The 15,816-nt window shown below is 44.7% G+C and overlaps 1 protein-coding gene across 5 annotated transcripts in view; it reads left to right on the plus strand.

Annotated features, from left to right (window-relative positions):
- Nucleotides 1-15,816, plus strand: part of LOC134642647 (unconventional myosin-VI) — a 147,583-nt gene that overhangs the window by 45,103 nt on the left and 86,664 nt on the right. For all 5 annotated transcript variants that reach the window (XM_063494532.1, XM_063494534.1, XM_063494535.1 and 2 more), the window contains exons 11-12: nt 1,699-1,879; nt 6,186-6,330. In XM_063494532.1, coding sequence (XP_063350602.1) covers nt 1,699-1,879; nt 6,186-6,330 — 326 coding nt within the window. The remainder of the gene's footprint in view (nt 1-1,698; nt 1,880-6,185; nt 6,331-15,816) is intronic.

Consider the following 15,816-nt stretch of genomic DNA (forward strand, 5'->3'; position numbering starts at 1 on the left):
ACTCGATCTTCGCCCCTCCCGCCTGGTGCTTCGGGTTCATGAAAACAAATGGTGAGCGGGATCAGTCCCAGATTAGCTCGAGTGCAGCTGCTGTAATCTCTGATAAATGATGTGCTGTATGTCTCCTCGCTGCTCCGGCTTGTGTCACGCAGGACGACCAGGTGATTGGCTGTTTCTCCTCTCGCTTCTCTGATTCTCCGAGCATGCTTTCAGCTCTGCAGTGCTTTCTGCTCCTTCCTGCTTTGTAGAAAATAATCGAGCCTTTCAGTCAACCTGTGTCTGCTTTTGTGCATCTGGGAATGTCACAGTGCCTCAGAAATGGGAGCTTTGCTGGTCCAGCCCATCGAAGATCCAAGTGGACCGTATGTGGATGTCTAAAGGAAGTACTTATCTTAGCTTAACGGCTGCCTGAAGCTGTCCTGTGCCTAGATTTGACTCTATTGTGGAGTTTATTCTAGATGCGACAATATTTATGTCACTTCCACCCAAAACTGCAATATTAACTAACACTTAGGATATAAATCAAAATAAAGTTAAGTTTGGATTTGACTCTGCACTGAAATAAGCGCAGTGATGGCTGACACCAAACCACAAGTGCCGTGTTTTCTTCATTGCAGTGAATTACTCCTGTTTCATAATATTAAATCTGCATAATTAAACAAACTGGGGTAAATAAATACCAGAACAATAATTTATTAATAATAATTTGTTACATTGTAACACATTAATGTTGCAGCTGCAGATGATTTTAGTCAGGCTGTTTCAAAACAGGACCATATATTCATAAATGCACATTTTAAATAGAGCACAGAGTGTAGTGTTTTCATCCTACATGCAGTGGAGTAGAAGCAGAAAGCAGTACAAGTACTCAGTTACCTTCCATAACCTGTCCTATGCGAGCAACCAGCCCATTAGTGTTTGCTGGGAGGCTGCTGGGCTCTGGCCTCGTGCAGGTTTCAGCTTCTGTGTTGCTAAAGTTTTTCTTCAGATGATTTTCAGGCATCTGAGTGAAATTTATTCACATTTTTGTCTCATAACCAAAACCAGTGAGGGAGTGAGTCCTCCTAATGCTCCTAATGCTTCTAATGTGTAAATAAATACCGGTTAAACTGACTGATGTTTGCAGAAATGCTCCCTTCTGGCTGTTGATTCGACTGCTTGAGCTTTAGTGGGGGGGAAAAAAGGGAGAGAAAAATCTGGAGAGAACCTGATTAAATGGAAGAACCGGCTAAGCAAAAGAATTCGTTTTCCACTTAATCCGCTATCACAAGTGACACACGGGCGCTGGCGTCTATAGTTTAGCCCATGGTTATCGTCACACTGCGGCATTCCTGAGTGGGTTTTTCAGGTGTGTGTGTGTTTTTCTTCCTACTTCTCTCTGCTGAAGATTGTGCTTCTTCTTTCGTTGCCTGCTCTGCTTTGTGCAACACGATCGGTGATAAACAGGGTGATTGCTGCACTCCGCAGAGTAAAGACATCCAGCTCGAGATTAAGTTAGAATGATTTGGAGATTCAGATTTCTCCAAAGTGAAGGAAGAGAAGACAGCAGGTAGGCAGAAAGGTAAAAATGAAAAGCGGTAAAGAAATGAAGTTAGAAGTGAGTTGTATAAGAAAGGACATGAGAATAAAAATATGAAGGAGATGGAGATGAACAAAGATTTTTAAATGTCGGTGACGTTTTCTCTCCTGGTTCCTCAGCACACAAAGTCGGGCCCGTTGAAGGACCCGCTGCTGGACGACCACGGCGACTTCGCCAGGATGTGCGTAGCCATGAAGAAGATCGGCCTGGACGACACAGAGAAGCTGGATCTGTTCAGGGTGGTGGCCGGCGTGCTGCACCTCGGCAACATCGACTTCGAGGAGGCCGGAAGCACATCAGGTGAAAACAAAAAGTCACACATGTGAACCTGTTTTTGGACTTGGAGAAGACATTTCACGTCCTTTGTGTTCTTTGGGTTTATGGGGCATCGCTCCTGTTGTCACGGGGTGTTCGGTCCGTTTATAACCTCAGACAGAGTTTTGGTCAGACACACTCAGAGTGTGTGCGATCGTATTGGGGGAAACTTGGTTCATTATTTTGCAGACTTTTTGAATCTGCTGATTGGTAGATGACTACTTGGTCCGGAAGCTTCTTGGAGATGATGCGATTCTGCTGACAACCTGCAGTTTGGTGCCCAGAGCGAAGTCACCGGGTTGTGAATTGGCACCTCTAAGTTCGAGGCTGTGTCCTATTCCGGACTGGGAATGAGTCGCTGAATGAGTGGAGGAGTTTGGTGTCACGACTCGTGCTCAGCAGTGAGTGAAGAAGGAGCAGGAGGCTAACTAATGCAGATGCTGTGGCGAAGAGAGAGCTGGGTGTGACAGCAAGGCTGTTGATCTACATTCCCACCATCACCTTCAGCCACGAGCTGTGGGTACTGACTGAAAGAATGAGATTGTGGAGGGAAGAGTGTGAGTGGGCTGTGCCTCAGAGATGGAGTGAGGAGATCGGCCATCCAGGACAAGCTCGGAGCAGAGCCGCTGCTCCTCAACAACAAAAAGGAGCTGGTTCAGATGCTTTATGTGTCTGCTCAGGACGCCTCCTAGCTGAGGTGTTATGGGCATGTCCCACTGGGAGGGGACCCTGAGGCAAAACAGGGACTTATTGGAGAGTTTACGAGATTCAGCTGGCCCGGGAGTACTCTGCTCACACTGCCACCCGGCTAAGTGTGATGGATGGATCAGAAAAATCCCACACCAAACATTTAAAACAGAAAAACATGAAATGCGAAATTCATTAACAGCATCGTGAAGATGATAAACCAGTAAACTTTCTCAGAACCTCTATCAAACTTTTTTTTTTCTGCGTCCCAGGTTGGTTGATGTGTCGCTGCCATTTTGACTTCCTCAATTTGTCATTCAAATGTCAGATTTCACACTGAGCTGACTCCAATCAAACAAAAATAGCAGAAGGCCAAACAGGTCTTCAGGATGTCAGGTTTACCTGCATGATCACGCTGCATTAAAATCACAGTCCTGAACAGGAAGGCATTTAAAAAAGTGCCTTTGTGTGTGTTGGTGCTGCTAAAGCCTGTAACGCCGTCTGACCTGAAATTTAGCTAATGTGAATAAAGTTCTCCACTGATATGTTATTTAATTAAACTTCCTGTGCTTGTGGTTTACATATCCAACCCCGTCCATCAGTCTGTCTGACAGAGAGCACCGATGGAGCGATTAGTTGTGCACATTTTCCAGAGTTTGGACCTTCCTGTTTGCACCTTCACTTCCACTCACTGATTACGTTTTAGCACTAAAGCCTACTTTAAGAACCCTTCTCGATCACTCTACACGGTCATAAGTGAGCCACAATCCCAGCTTTGATGAAGCTGATTGATGCCCCAGAAAGGAGAAGAGGGTGACGTAATCCATAATCCACAAACCTTTTGTGTGGCTCTGCTGTTTGTTTATTAACCAGCTAGTTATTAAGTCTGCTAACTGAATAATAAGTAATTAAAACTACACCAGAAAGATTGATCCCAGCAGATCAGGACGGATCAGGACGTGAAGCGCTGTAACTCGACGGAGTGCGACGTGGCTGGTAGCTCATCGTGAGCTCTAACTGATGAGGTAGGCGTTCTCTGAGCGGAGCCCTGCGGCGCTCCGTGATTGCATTTGCTCTGTATCAGAAGTCATCCATCTCTCGGGCTTCCCAGCTCCTAAACGGCACCAGTTTGGCTCCTGAGAGGCAGACGCCTCTTTGATCTCATCCCTCAAAGCTCTGTGCTGTGATTGATTGCTGTAATATTCAGCCTCGATCTCCCTCCGTCTCACTTCAGCCTCGTTGCAATGGCTGATAGATGTCGCAGGTCTGACAGCGGCGTCACAGAAGGACGTTTTCTTCTTGTTGCACTTTGGGTTTTTTTCGCAGATGAAAAACACCCAGAACACTAATGACTAATCTCGAGTTATTTTTCTCTGGCTGAGGGGAAATTCATTAATTACACAGCCAACAAACAAATTCTGTAATTATTCCAGTGAATATTTCAGGGATTATGCTCTCTGCACTCGCAGAGGCATTTTTCTGTGCCTCGTTTTTCCACAGCGGTTCAGACTCGAACCCTCAGGGAGGCTCAGTTTCCATGAAAATCAGCTGATCCTTTGAACTTCAACTCGGTCTTGAAGTTCCTCAGCTCTCAGTTCCTCCCCGTCGTTTTCTCCCTGCGCCGGAAAAAAGAGGAAGCGCAGCAGGGAGCCTATTAAACGGACTGGTTCTCACAGCAGGGGGCTCACTTGGCGCATGTTTTACAGTAAGCGAGGACAGAGCGTTCAGGCCGAGGAGCCAATCAGGCGGGGCTATTGAGACGGGCTTGGCTTGCAGTTGCAGAGCGGTCCCTCGGGGAGCTTTTAAAGAATATTTACTTATCTTAGACCCAGAAAGCATGTAGAAGTCAAGTTTATTTAAACAGCTATTCCTAATGCCGCCGTTCACACAGGAGGATTTCATTTATATGAGTTTTCCAGTGCGATCTGACCAATCGGACCACAGCATTTGGCAATGAGTGCGCTCGTAGCTGAAAGCACGCATCAGCACTGAATATATGATGATACGGAAACAGTCAAATAACTTCGACTGCATCTCTCAGCCTGTTTGTGGTTGTCAGGTTTTTTGATCACATGACAAAAGAGAGCGAGAGGGCGGTCTCATTAAAACGTTTCCATCAAGGATGAGTGGTGTAGAGCGGGGACGTTCTAATGAGGTCCAACCTTTAGCCAACAGATTAATTAGCGGATTCATCTCTGCTGTTTGGCTGTAATAAAATTTAAGTCCACCCAGAAGACGGTGCTCTGAATGGCAGGTTGGAGTCTATTCAAAAGGTCAAACTGCTCTGAATGTTCTCATTTCAGCTCATTGTTAAAGTCTTCCCATGAATCTCCTTTGGCGCTGGTGTCAACGCTCGCTTCTTCTCTGGACTCGATTCATTTCAGAGTAAACTGAGAAATCTATCCAGAGAGGCTGGAAATAATGGTCCTTAATTAACTGGGAATCATGTCCAAGTGTTCGTCTTCTGTTCTGATTTGTGGTTTGAGCGCCCGCCTCTGCGGGGCCTCTGTTCACCCTCCAGTTATCGATTAGGTATTAGCTTAGCTTAGCTTTCAGGGGCTATCGATTCCTGGCATTGATTGGAGAAGCAGCTGTAATGATGTGAAGCCGTGTCACGGGGCTTCACATCCGCTCTAATCCAATCTTTGATGTGAACGGCCTCCATCAGCAGCTGCAGCCCTGAACACCATCGGACCGCCTTTCATGTGAGAAACCACCTTGTCACTTCCTGTGGTCTGTTCACACGCCGAGGCGTTCATACGTAAAAGCCTGCCTCATATACGGCCTTCATCTTATAGTTGGATTCACTTGTCATGCGAGTGCTCACTGTCGGGTAAATGTGGGGGATTTAGCAGGTTGCTACATTCATATTTTACATCCACGTAATCCTTTGGTGGGTCGGATCAGCTGCTGCCGCCATCGGCACAGAGCGGTATAGAAACTTAACCACTGCAGCTTTTCTCCTTTTTCTCCTGCTCACAGTGAGTTAGGAAAAGATGAATCTTCATTGATCCAGCAGGGGAAACATCAGCTTGCAACGTACACATTAGATTGAGCCCACGTCCAGTTTTTAAAGATTGTGACCTTTTTAAATTGAAAATTACAATAAAAAACCCTACCCCTGACCCTAGATGGGACGAAGTGTGGCATGGCTCCATAGTGGGGCTATTAAAGTGTAAAAATATAAAGGAAGTCTTGTGAGGTGTTAAAATATCAAAGTGAAAGGAAATGAGGAACATGTTCACAAAGACTTGCAGATGCATATACCATATAGATTTCGCCCCACCAGCATTTTTCCCATTTTCTGTAACCGCTGATCTACGTCGTGCCTTAAAGTGACCTCACAGCCGACGACACACCCGCTCTCTGGTGGAGTTTAACTTGTTGTGCATCTCACAGTTTTTATAAAGCGGCACACGGTCAAGTTTAAGAAGCAGGCGTGTGATTGTTCACTGCTTTATCAGTGATGTATGAGTACAGGAGTTCGGAGATTCTCTGATTACACAGAGGAAGATGTAAAGATGAGACTTGTGGATGTTCTCCTCGAGTGGTCAGTGAGGGATGGTGACGTCACAGTTGTTTTGCCCTTTTCCTCGTCTTGCAGGTGGCTGCGCCATCAAGAACCAGTCGAGTCAGACGCTGGAGCACTGCGCCGAGTTGCTGGGCCTGGAGGAGGAGGACCTGCGGGTCAGTCTCACCAGCAGAGTCATGCTCACGACAGCAGGGGGCGCCAAAGGAACGGTGATCAAGTAAGAAGCTTCTGTCACTCACACAGACACACACGCGCACACACAGACAGTCAGACAGCTGTGTTCACATCAGAGGACCTTTCACTGATTTATGCTCTTCCTGGAGGCTTGAACTACCCATGATCACTGCATTACTAACACTAACCAACAGTTTATTACAATGATGATGTCACGGGGACCAGAGGAGGTCAGGTCACCACCAGAACACACAGACATATGTCTCACACACACACACACACACACACACACACACACACACACACACACACACACACACACACTGACATTTTGACGATCTCAGAGACCGCCTTGCTGCTGTTGGGTGGGGCCTCATGCTGAGAGGGACTACAGGTGTTTTGCTGACTTTATGCCAACCGGTTTGTTCCTTTGAGCTCTGTGGTGTCGACCAGTTTAAAATGAGATGCTCTCACACATAAAAACCACCAGCTGTGCCTTTAGAAGGAGCATAGAGGAGCATGAGAGAGCGTGCTCGTCTCAGAGGGATTTTACTGATGATGATGATAAAGGTTTTAGGCTGTAGTTTGGCACCACCCGGAGCTCCGTCTTTATATCAAGGACCACAAAGGAAGCACATCTTTGACTTTTATCTTTGTCTGTGTGATTTCATCTCTTTCATTCCTGGATTTTTTTAAACTGCTTTTAACTGTCAGAAAACATTAGTTGTAACTATTTGCTGGATAACATGGCAGCTCCCCAAAAGCATCATTTTTGCACAGTGGGAGGAAGCACTGACATTCTCCTCTTGATCACGTAGATTTGTAAAGCAGGGCTTCTCATGGCTCAGTTTAACTACAGAGCAATGTGTACTCCTAATGCCAGTCAGGAAGGCACCTGCTGTAAATCTTGGCCAGATCAACCAAGTGGATCATGAAAAATTAGATTTCCTTACTGGCTCGGTCAGGGCTCTGGTTAAGGACCGCCTGCGGTGCGGCAAACTGTGTTACTGTTTGCCGAAAACAAAGGACGTCCAAGTGTGGTGCATAGACTGTATGTAAAAGATGTACATAGTCATTGGCTTAATAGATATTGTCCTGAAGCCTCGATTGGAACATTTTGGCCGCGCTGGTGTTTTCAAAGCGGAAATGACAGACCTTCAATTATGAAGTAGCCACATCCCAAAGTGTGGAACATGGTCCCCGAGTGGGTTGTGAAGGTACTCCAGGTAATTTCTGTGAAATATTTACACTTTATTCATTAGTTCAGTTTCTTTTTAAAGTCATAGGATTTAAATATCAGTTACTGTAATTTTTCCTCTTGCGATGTCTTTGTGATCCTGAACTCATCTCATATCCCATCATTAGTAGGGAAGACGTTAGTTTGGAGAGACAAGCTATAAAAGTTCAACAAGAGAATCACTAGATCAAAATGATCCATTGAAATTCTTGATGAGATGTGATTATAGGTTTGGCTGGGAGCGTAACACTGGGCATTCAGTACCCTTCAAAACTGTCTGTGGTGTATATTCGCTGTCTTGAAGCTCTGTGTTTGGTCTCCACCAACCTGCGTGTGAAGTATCTGCCTCCTGAATGCACGGCAGTGTTTCCAGTTAAACTCTGTGTCTGCCGGCTGTTTGCTGCCGAGCGGAGCCTCCACGTGTTCGCTTTGAGATTTCAGTGAACTGAAACACATTTTCCTGTCTGACAGGTCTCACCGTACAGCTTCTCACATTGTTATTGTTTAAAAAAAATCTACTGTGCCTGCAAAAACAATTGACAGTTTGAAGCTTGACTGAAAGCTTCAGAACAGCTGCCGAGTGGAGTTTGTACTCTAATGAGACTCAGATAAAAGTTGAGTAAAGTTGGAAAAAATATGGTCATAATTTTATTTTAACTTTGTTTCGTGTTTTTTAAACCTTCCTTCTCCTACTGCATCTTTTGTAGGGTGTCCCAACCCTCAGCTTGGGAACATCTGCAGTATATAAATGCACACAAACACAGCGACTTCTAAAAACTTTGCAGGTCCGGTCCACGGGGATGCACACAGGCACGAGTACGCTGACTCCCACAGTGTCGTCGGCGCAGATGGCTGATGTATTGCTTGTCTTGTAATCGTCGCCCAGAGACAAGCGAACGCTTCGCTGCAGCTGACATTAGAATATACGGTGAAGTGAAACGAGGCTCCGAGGATCCGCGTAACGCCTCGCAAAGACCCGGCCGACTCTCCGCCTCATCTCGTTGTCCTGATAAACACCCGATTGAATCTGAGTGTTTTTGCCAAAACTTATTATGAATAAAGTGGAGGGCCATCTGGACTCTGATTGAAGCGCCGGGATGCTCAAATGAGGTTGATTTGAAAAGGTCAGAGTGGTGGCTGAATGTTTCAGGAAGGTCGTTCCATCGTATTTTTCATATTTTCCTTCAGAAACACAAGAAAAATACAAAACAACCAAGCACGTACGCCCAGAATCCATATCAGCTAATCGGGGACCAACAACCACATGGTCACATAGTTTCAACCCATCGGTGTCCCTGGAAATGGGATCTGTCCAGTAGAAAACCTGGCTAGTAATGAACTTTTGATTCTGATTTGATTAGATTCTTTGATTTGATTCGTGTGTTTTGACCCAGGCTGATATCTAAAACCTGCAGGACACCGGCCCTTGAGGCCTAGAGTTCCCCTACCCCTGCTTTAGATGATGACACAAGGGCATGAAATGCTGAAATACGGTACCAAGTCTCAGTCCACCCCAGTGCCCTCACTGGTCTCTAATTCTTTAGATAGTCACAGTATGACGGGAACATTTTGCTCTTTGCTGCACAGAAGGGTTGAGTGGTGCCAAGAAAGCTAAAGCAGTACTTGGAAGCCGAACATCTGAAGGTTGCTGGATTTGAACCCGATGCAGAGAGCGTCGTGTTGGCAAGTCCAGTTTTTATGAGCCAGGCGTAAAAAGATAAAAGCTGAATTTAATTGAAAGTGACTTTAACTGTTTTATTATTTATTCATGTTGTGACACTTGGGGTGGCTGTAAAACTCTTCTGCTTACAGCTTCTGGAACGTGTTTTTCAGCCCGGAAAATTTCAGCTGTCATTATGAAGGAAGCTTAAAAATACTGGAAAGAAACAGGGGTGTTGGAAAAACCCCATCCTCATGTGCTTCCATCTAGTTTCCTTAAAATCCAGATGGATTTAAATATTACGACACTTTAATTTGGATTTTTATTCCTGGGCATAAACACGTAATCCCAAATGGGAATAAAACAATCCTCATTATTTCAAACTACTTGCTTTACATGCACGCTCTCTGATTTATCTTAAACTTCACACTTTAACCCGTCAACAATGTGATGCAGAAACTTGTAACACCAAGAGGGAGCAGCATGCACCAGTGTGCTCAGAGTGAGGGAGTTCCTGGTCTTAGGCACTTTAAATCAGGGTGACCTTTACGGTTTACCACAGCCTGAAAGGGATCACAGATTATGCTGATAGAAAACATCATCCGTTAATATTATTAATGGCTCTTATTTAGAAAGAAAGGCGAGAGGAATAAAGGCAGACGCTCAGGGTGGAGGTAAACAGTTTGTCTTTGGCTGGCTGCTTCAATTATGTGAATCTAAGGTTATATAAGATGTTGACTGCCTATGTGTCCGACTTTTTACCAACCTGCTTCTGGACCAAATGTCCACTGATGGTTTTCTGTGCTGGATGCTCATAGTAGACGTGGAAGTTCTCGAAACAGCCAGTTTTGTGTAGTTTTTTCCTCTCTGGGCTCTCTGTGGTGTCATAGAAGCTGTTCAAACAGCAGCGGCCAACAAGAAGAAAGCTTCCTTAAAGCAGCAGGTACAATTTTACCTTTTAAAGGTGTGAAATACCAGCACACGACAAACAGACACCATCAGCAAGGGGTCCAACAAAGGCGACAGAGTCCTGTAAACATCATGCAAACAGGGCTTCTAGACCTCTTTACTGCTCAGGCCAGTGTGTTTGCCTCAGACCTTTATATAAATGTGCGCATTGAAATTCTATCCGTCTCCTACATCCACATGCTAAACTGTGGGAAGCCTAATTTAAGTTAAATGTGACAATTGGCTTGTCGGAGCACATATGGCGCTCCCCTTCTGCTGGAGGAAAACACTGTGCGTGTGTGTGTGTGTGTGTGTGTGTGTGTGAGAGAGAGAGAGAGAGAAGGATGGCGTGCAACTTTAATTTTCCAGGCTTTGGTTTTGTTCACAGACATATTTAACGTTCTTTACATAATGTCCTGTTTGTTTCTGGATTCTGTTCTCTGTGCTTAATGTGTTTTAAATTGCTGGTAATTTACCTGCTGCAGCAGTTTCAGTGTAGCGTGCATCACCTACAGGCAGGGGAAGGTGTTTTCTTCCAGCTCAATTTATGCACTTTTTTAAAATTTGTGCATAAAAAGCCAAACTGGAAATGCTGAAAGGTCCAAATGTAAACAGAAGGGACTTTAGTTAGTGAGGACTAAAAACCACTGCCACTGAATATTTTAAAAGATTCTGGTGTTTGTGCATTTTTTTTAGTCCATGTATGTATTTACTCATTTATTTTGCCCTGTCCAACTCTCAGGAGTACCTTTTTATATATATATATATATTTATATATATATATATTAATATATATATTAATATTTCTCTAAAATTATTTATTTATTTATTTTTATGCTGTCATAAAACACGTAGAAACACAAAATCAACCCAATAAAATGGGCTGAACTGGGACAAAGGTAGCACTAAATATCCAACTTTTTGAGAGGAGGTGTAGGAGGCTCTGAATAAATCCTCTTCATTTTACCTGCTTCACTGAAGACCAGCTAAACTGAGTAAACAACATGGAAAAAGGCAAAATAAATCTCACGTTTTGTAACAAAGAAGCCTCCAAACAGCAGACACGGCTCGTACAGGTTCAGGTTCTTCACTCCGCCCATCCTTTCTTCTGTTCTTCGTTGCAGTTCTTTAAAAGTGGAAAATATTAATTTTCATATGTGTGAAAAGTCATGTTCAGGGACACAAAGATGAGCACTGGAAATAGTCACACATGGATGCTTTGGAGGTCCAGTTGGACGAGCTCATTTCGCAGTTCATGATTCAGTAGCAGTGGCTTTACTTTGAGCCCCTAATGGGCTACTAACTCGCTCTCATCCCGTTATATAGGTGAGCTTCGTTGTGTTTTGAAACCAGATGTGACGACTTAGAGGTGGATCTGACTGTAAAACCATTAGCTCATTGGCTAACGACTTGTCAAACACAAGTTGCCATAAACTCATCTGAGAACTGAGGTCAGCGAAGCGAGCATTATTCCCATGGACTTTTATAGGACCAAAGTCTTTTTGCAGCTACTGGTGTCGCCCCCTGGTGATCATTAAAAAAATGCAGGGTTAAGTGTTACCTGTTTACCTCGGCCAGTTAATGAATGCTTTGCCACTATGATATAACAGTCCTGAAGGTAACTCAAAAGGTTTAAGTTTAAACACTACACCAAAAACCATCGGTTGTCTAATATTGTAAATTTGTTATTAAGAGTTTAAAGTTCAAATAAGTGAAAAACTTTAAAATAACTTACAGACATTTATTTTCGGTTTTATTGTCTTTGCAGAGTTCATATTTATGGTAAATCCTAATGCTAACTAACTATTCGTAGCTCTCACTGTCCTAAAAACTTTATTTTGGAGTGTGTACTTTGGTTTGGTGTTTGTTTGAAGATTGATGTGTGAAAGTTGCAGCAGTGACTTTCTGACGGGATTAACTGGAGTCCAGGTTGACACCAGCGTGACTCGGTGACGGATGAAGACTTGAGTGGCGTTGACGCATCTTCACTCGGAGAGATGGCCCGGACCTTTCACAGCTTTACCAGCTGGCTGCGGCTTAACGAGATAAATGCGAAGCCATGAAGCGTTCAGGAGGAGGAGGAGTTCAGATGAGTGTTATGCCATTTTTATGGCTCGGCGCTCGCCGCCGGGAGACAGCTTCATGCATTAGATTCTCCCTCAGGCTCAGAGAGGAGCGAATGCACCTAAACAAACCTCCCCCATCACCCAGTGCTGCTCCACCATGAAGGAGTTCAAGGCAGCTAATAACGTAATCCTCAGAGTGATGAAGAAGAGGAGATGGGAGGGCAGGGACACAGCCGTGCACCGGCCGGCGGTGATGAGAAAATAATACGACACTCATAACAGAAACCGCCTAGCACGTTTACCTCGAGAGTTGTTTAAGCGACCGTCCGAGGAGGTCAGTGGAGACGTTAGCTCCCAGCCTCTCTCATTTATGCTCTTCATTGTGCATGTTGCATACACAGAGTTTCTCTTTAAGTTGCTGATGTGCAGCAGGAATGAAAATGCCTTTGCTTTTGTAGACGAAAGCATCGGCGTCAGTATAAAGTGTTCAGTGACGCAGCAGACGGTGAGAGGCCCGCTGCTTACTGCATTTAGCCTGAGCTCGCTCGCTCTCTGAGGCCTCTGATTGTTTTGTTGGCAGTTCGGCCCGAGTGTGCCATCTGAACGCCGAGCCGCTCGCCTTGGCTCCAAACCTCCCACGCCAATGTTTGTTTCCCGTCTTTCATGTGCGGAGAGAGGAGTAAGTGTAGGTGCATTAAATGCCACTTCCTGCCTCTATCTGCCTGTCAGTTATCGACCCGCCGTACAATGCCCGTAATCTTCTGCTATTCTTCAAGTTCTGGTACCAGATGAGATGTTCTGCATCTGTTCGTCTTGGAACCTGCCTGCCTCGCATCACTGTTATTTCACTGAATTTCAGATCAAGTCTCTCCTCTCAGTAATGTTAGGATGGAAATTAATTTGAAGCCCATTAACTGGCGTGAGTGTCACTGGATACAGGTCATCGCAGGGTCAACATTTCTGTTGTTTCATCACTATTAAGGCAAAAGAAGAAATGTCTTCTTTATTAAGAACAGAGAAACAGCAGAATTTGTTGCGGATTCCAATAAAGCCTGTCATTACTGACGTCTGTCTATCTCTATGTGGTGTCAGTGCTGAGCGCCTGTTCAACTGTTTGTGGTCCCTGAATGGATCTCAGGAGCGACGGAGGAGTGGACGGATTTGGACTAATGGACATCAGCTTTTCCTGCACGCTTCTCTCGGCAGTCATTTGAAGATTTTTAACTGGCTCATAACCTGTAGCCAAATAATCAGACAGGCAGAGGAGGTGTTTGCAACGCACATGTCCCAAATCACAAACACACACCAGGAGGGTCCTTCATTTATTACCTTCTGCTGGCTCCTGATGATCGTCTGATGTAGAAACCCAGAGTCCATCAGTCCAGCTGTTCGTCCTGTTCGTCCACCCCGTCTGCTTTGGAAATGTTTAGAGTTTCCCTTCCAAAGAGCTTTTCCTAGCAACAGTTCAGAGTAAATTAGAAGAACCAAAACTGGCTGAAGTTGACACTGCAGTGCTGTCACACTGGGGACTGTTGTCTTGTGTGAGCGACTGAGTCTGGGGGAATTAGAGGGAGAAGTGCAGTCTGTTGATATTTTGGACTCTTGTACATTTTGCTTATTCATTTTTTTGGGGTATCTTGTGTGGACCTCTGGGCAAATGCCTGGACTGAGAGCTGGGGTAGGTTTACGGTTTTCTGACTGGCGCCTTCAAAACTCTCAGGTTACAGTAAAGAGAACTGCCATCGGCAGGACTGAATCCTAAATACTTTAATGACCGGGTCGGGTCCAAAAATTATGATCCCTAATAAGGTCAGGTGACGTGGAAGAGAGCGAGAGAGAACCGATGAATATAAATGAGTGCACACAGCACCATAATACAAAACCATTAGTTTGAAAAGTGTGTGTGTGTGTGTGTGTGTGTGTGTGTGTGTGTGTGTGTGTGTGTGTGTGTGTGTGTGTGTGTGTGGACTGCATGGCTGCAGTCTTGTGGCAGATGGTGGAAGGAATGAAAAGCTGATGGGAAAAATCCCGTCCAACATGTTTATTCTCTCTGTTAAAGCCAGAAAGAAAAACCCTGTGACTGAGAAAGCAAAAGATCCTCTTTGCACGAGGAGGCGGCTGACGCACCGATGGAGGCAGATGGTCGGAGGGGATGGAGAAAACGCTTTCCAGCATGTTCCTCCCCTTCAGGGACGAGGAGATTTGCTGGAAAGCTGCACAATTATACAATTAGTTTAGAAGGAAATGAAGTCTTAATTTATCAGACGCAACATTAGTAATATAAGAGGTGTTAATACCCTGCGCGCCCGATGATTCATTTAAGTGTTTCAAAGGAGCACAGATACAACTGCTGATTTAAAAAACATATTGCTGATAAATAAATAAAACGTCATGTGACCTGTGGCATGATCAGCATGTAGTGATCACAATATGGGGAAAAAAGATTATTTTATCTGTTTATTTAAAAAAAAAAAAAAAAAGAGTGAAAAGGTTGGATGTAGCTTCCAGGTCAGAAACCGGCCACCAGATGTCGACGGCTGTAGATGCACTAAGACTTTCAGTCCTCTGCAAGTCTCCATTTACGGACTCATTATTTTGGGTCATAATGAATAAAAATAAAATCTCGGTCATTCAACATTATCTGAGGGTTATTTGGGAAATTATAAAACCCACAGTAATTGGCTGCCAAGTGTCAACCACAAGTTATTAGACAAAGTCCCGCCTCATCACACCTGCTGTAAGCGCTCAACTCGCGGCTCCGAAACAAGACTCCAGCAACCAGCGGGTGATGTCACTGTAACAACGCCTCAAGTGGACATTAGAGGAACTGCAGCTTTTGGCGCTTCCGTACACGTTTCATTTTCAGCCGCAGAGGTTGCTCCTTATTTTAAACAGACTTCAGTAACTTAGATGTTGGCCACGTTTTTAATGAATTTAATCTAATAATTTACCACTAACTAATGCTCCTCTTACTATTGTTTTTCTTTGAGTGGTTTGTGTTTCTGCTGCTCGACTGTGTTTGCAGACTAGTTGTAAACTGCAGGCGACTGCGGAAATCTACTGACGATGAAAGCAAAGGGAGGGTTTTTTGACGTAGTAAGAATGGCGACACGTGATGTATAATGGCGACGGTGGCTCTGAAAAACAGAAATGAGGTCGATGTTAAGATTTTAATTGGCAGTGAGCAGGATGGAGGCAAGGCTGAGATGGTCTGAGCATGTGCAGAGGAGGGAGAGTGGACATATCAGACTAAGGATGATAAAGATGGAGCTGCCAGGCAGGAGGAAAAGGGGAAAACCTCATAGAAGATCCATGGTTATAGTGAGGGAGGACATGCAGAGCATTAGTGTGACAGAGGAGGATGCTGGGAGGACATGGAGGCAGATGATTGGCCGTGGAGACCCTTAAAGGCAGCGGGTGACTTTCATCCTCGTGTGTGTCATTCTCTTGCTTTCTGTCTCTCAGCGAGCAGAAACAGATGCCTTTGACCCAATCAGAGTTCAGTGGTGAAATTCACAGTGTTGCTGGTTTTTTGACACCTTATTAGGAGATATTGTTTGGAGGAGGAGGAAGAGTAGGAGGCCAGGGGGAGAGCGAGTTCTGCACAGATTGATAGCT

Source organism: Pelmatolapia mariae, linkage group LG15 (assembly GCF_036321145.2).
Source record: "Pelmatolapia mariae isolate MD_Pm_ZW linkage group LG15, Pm_UMD_F_2, whole genome shotgun sequence".
In the NCBI taxonomy this organism is placed as follows: Eukaryota; Metazoa; Chordata; class Actinopteri; order Cichliformes; family Cichlidae; genus Pelmatolapia; species Pelmatolapia mariae.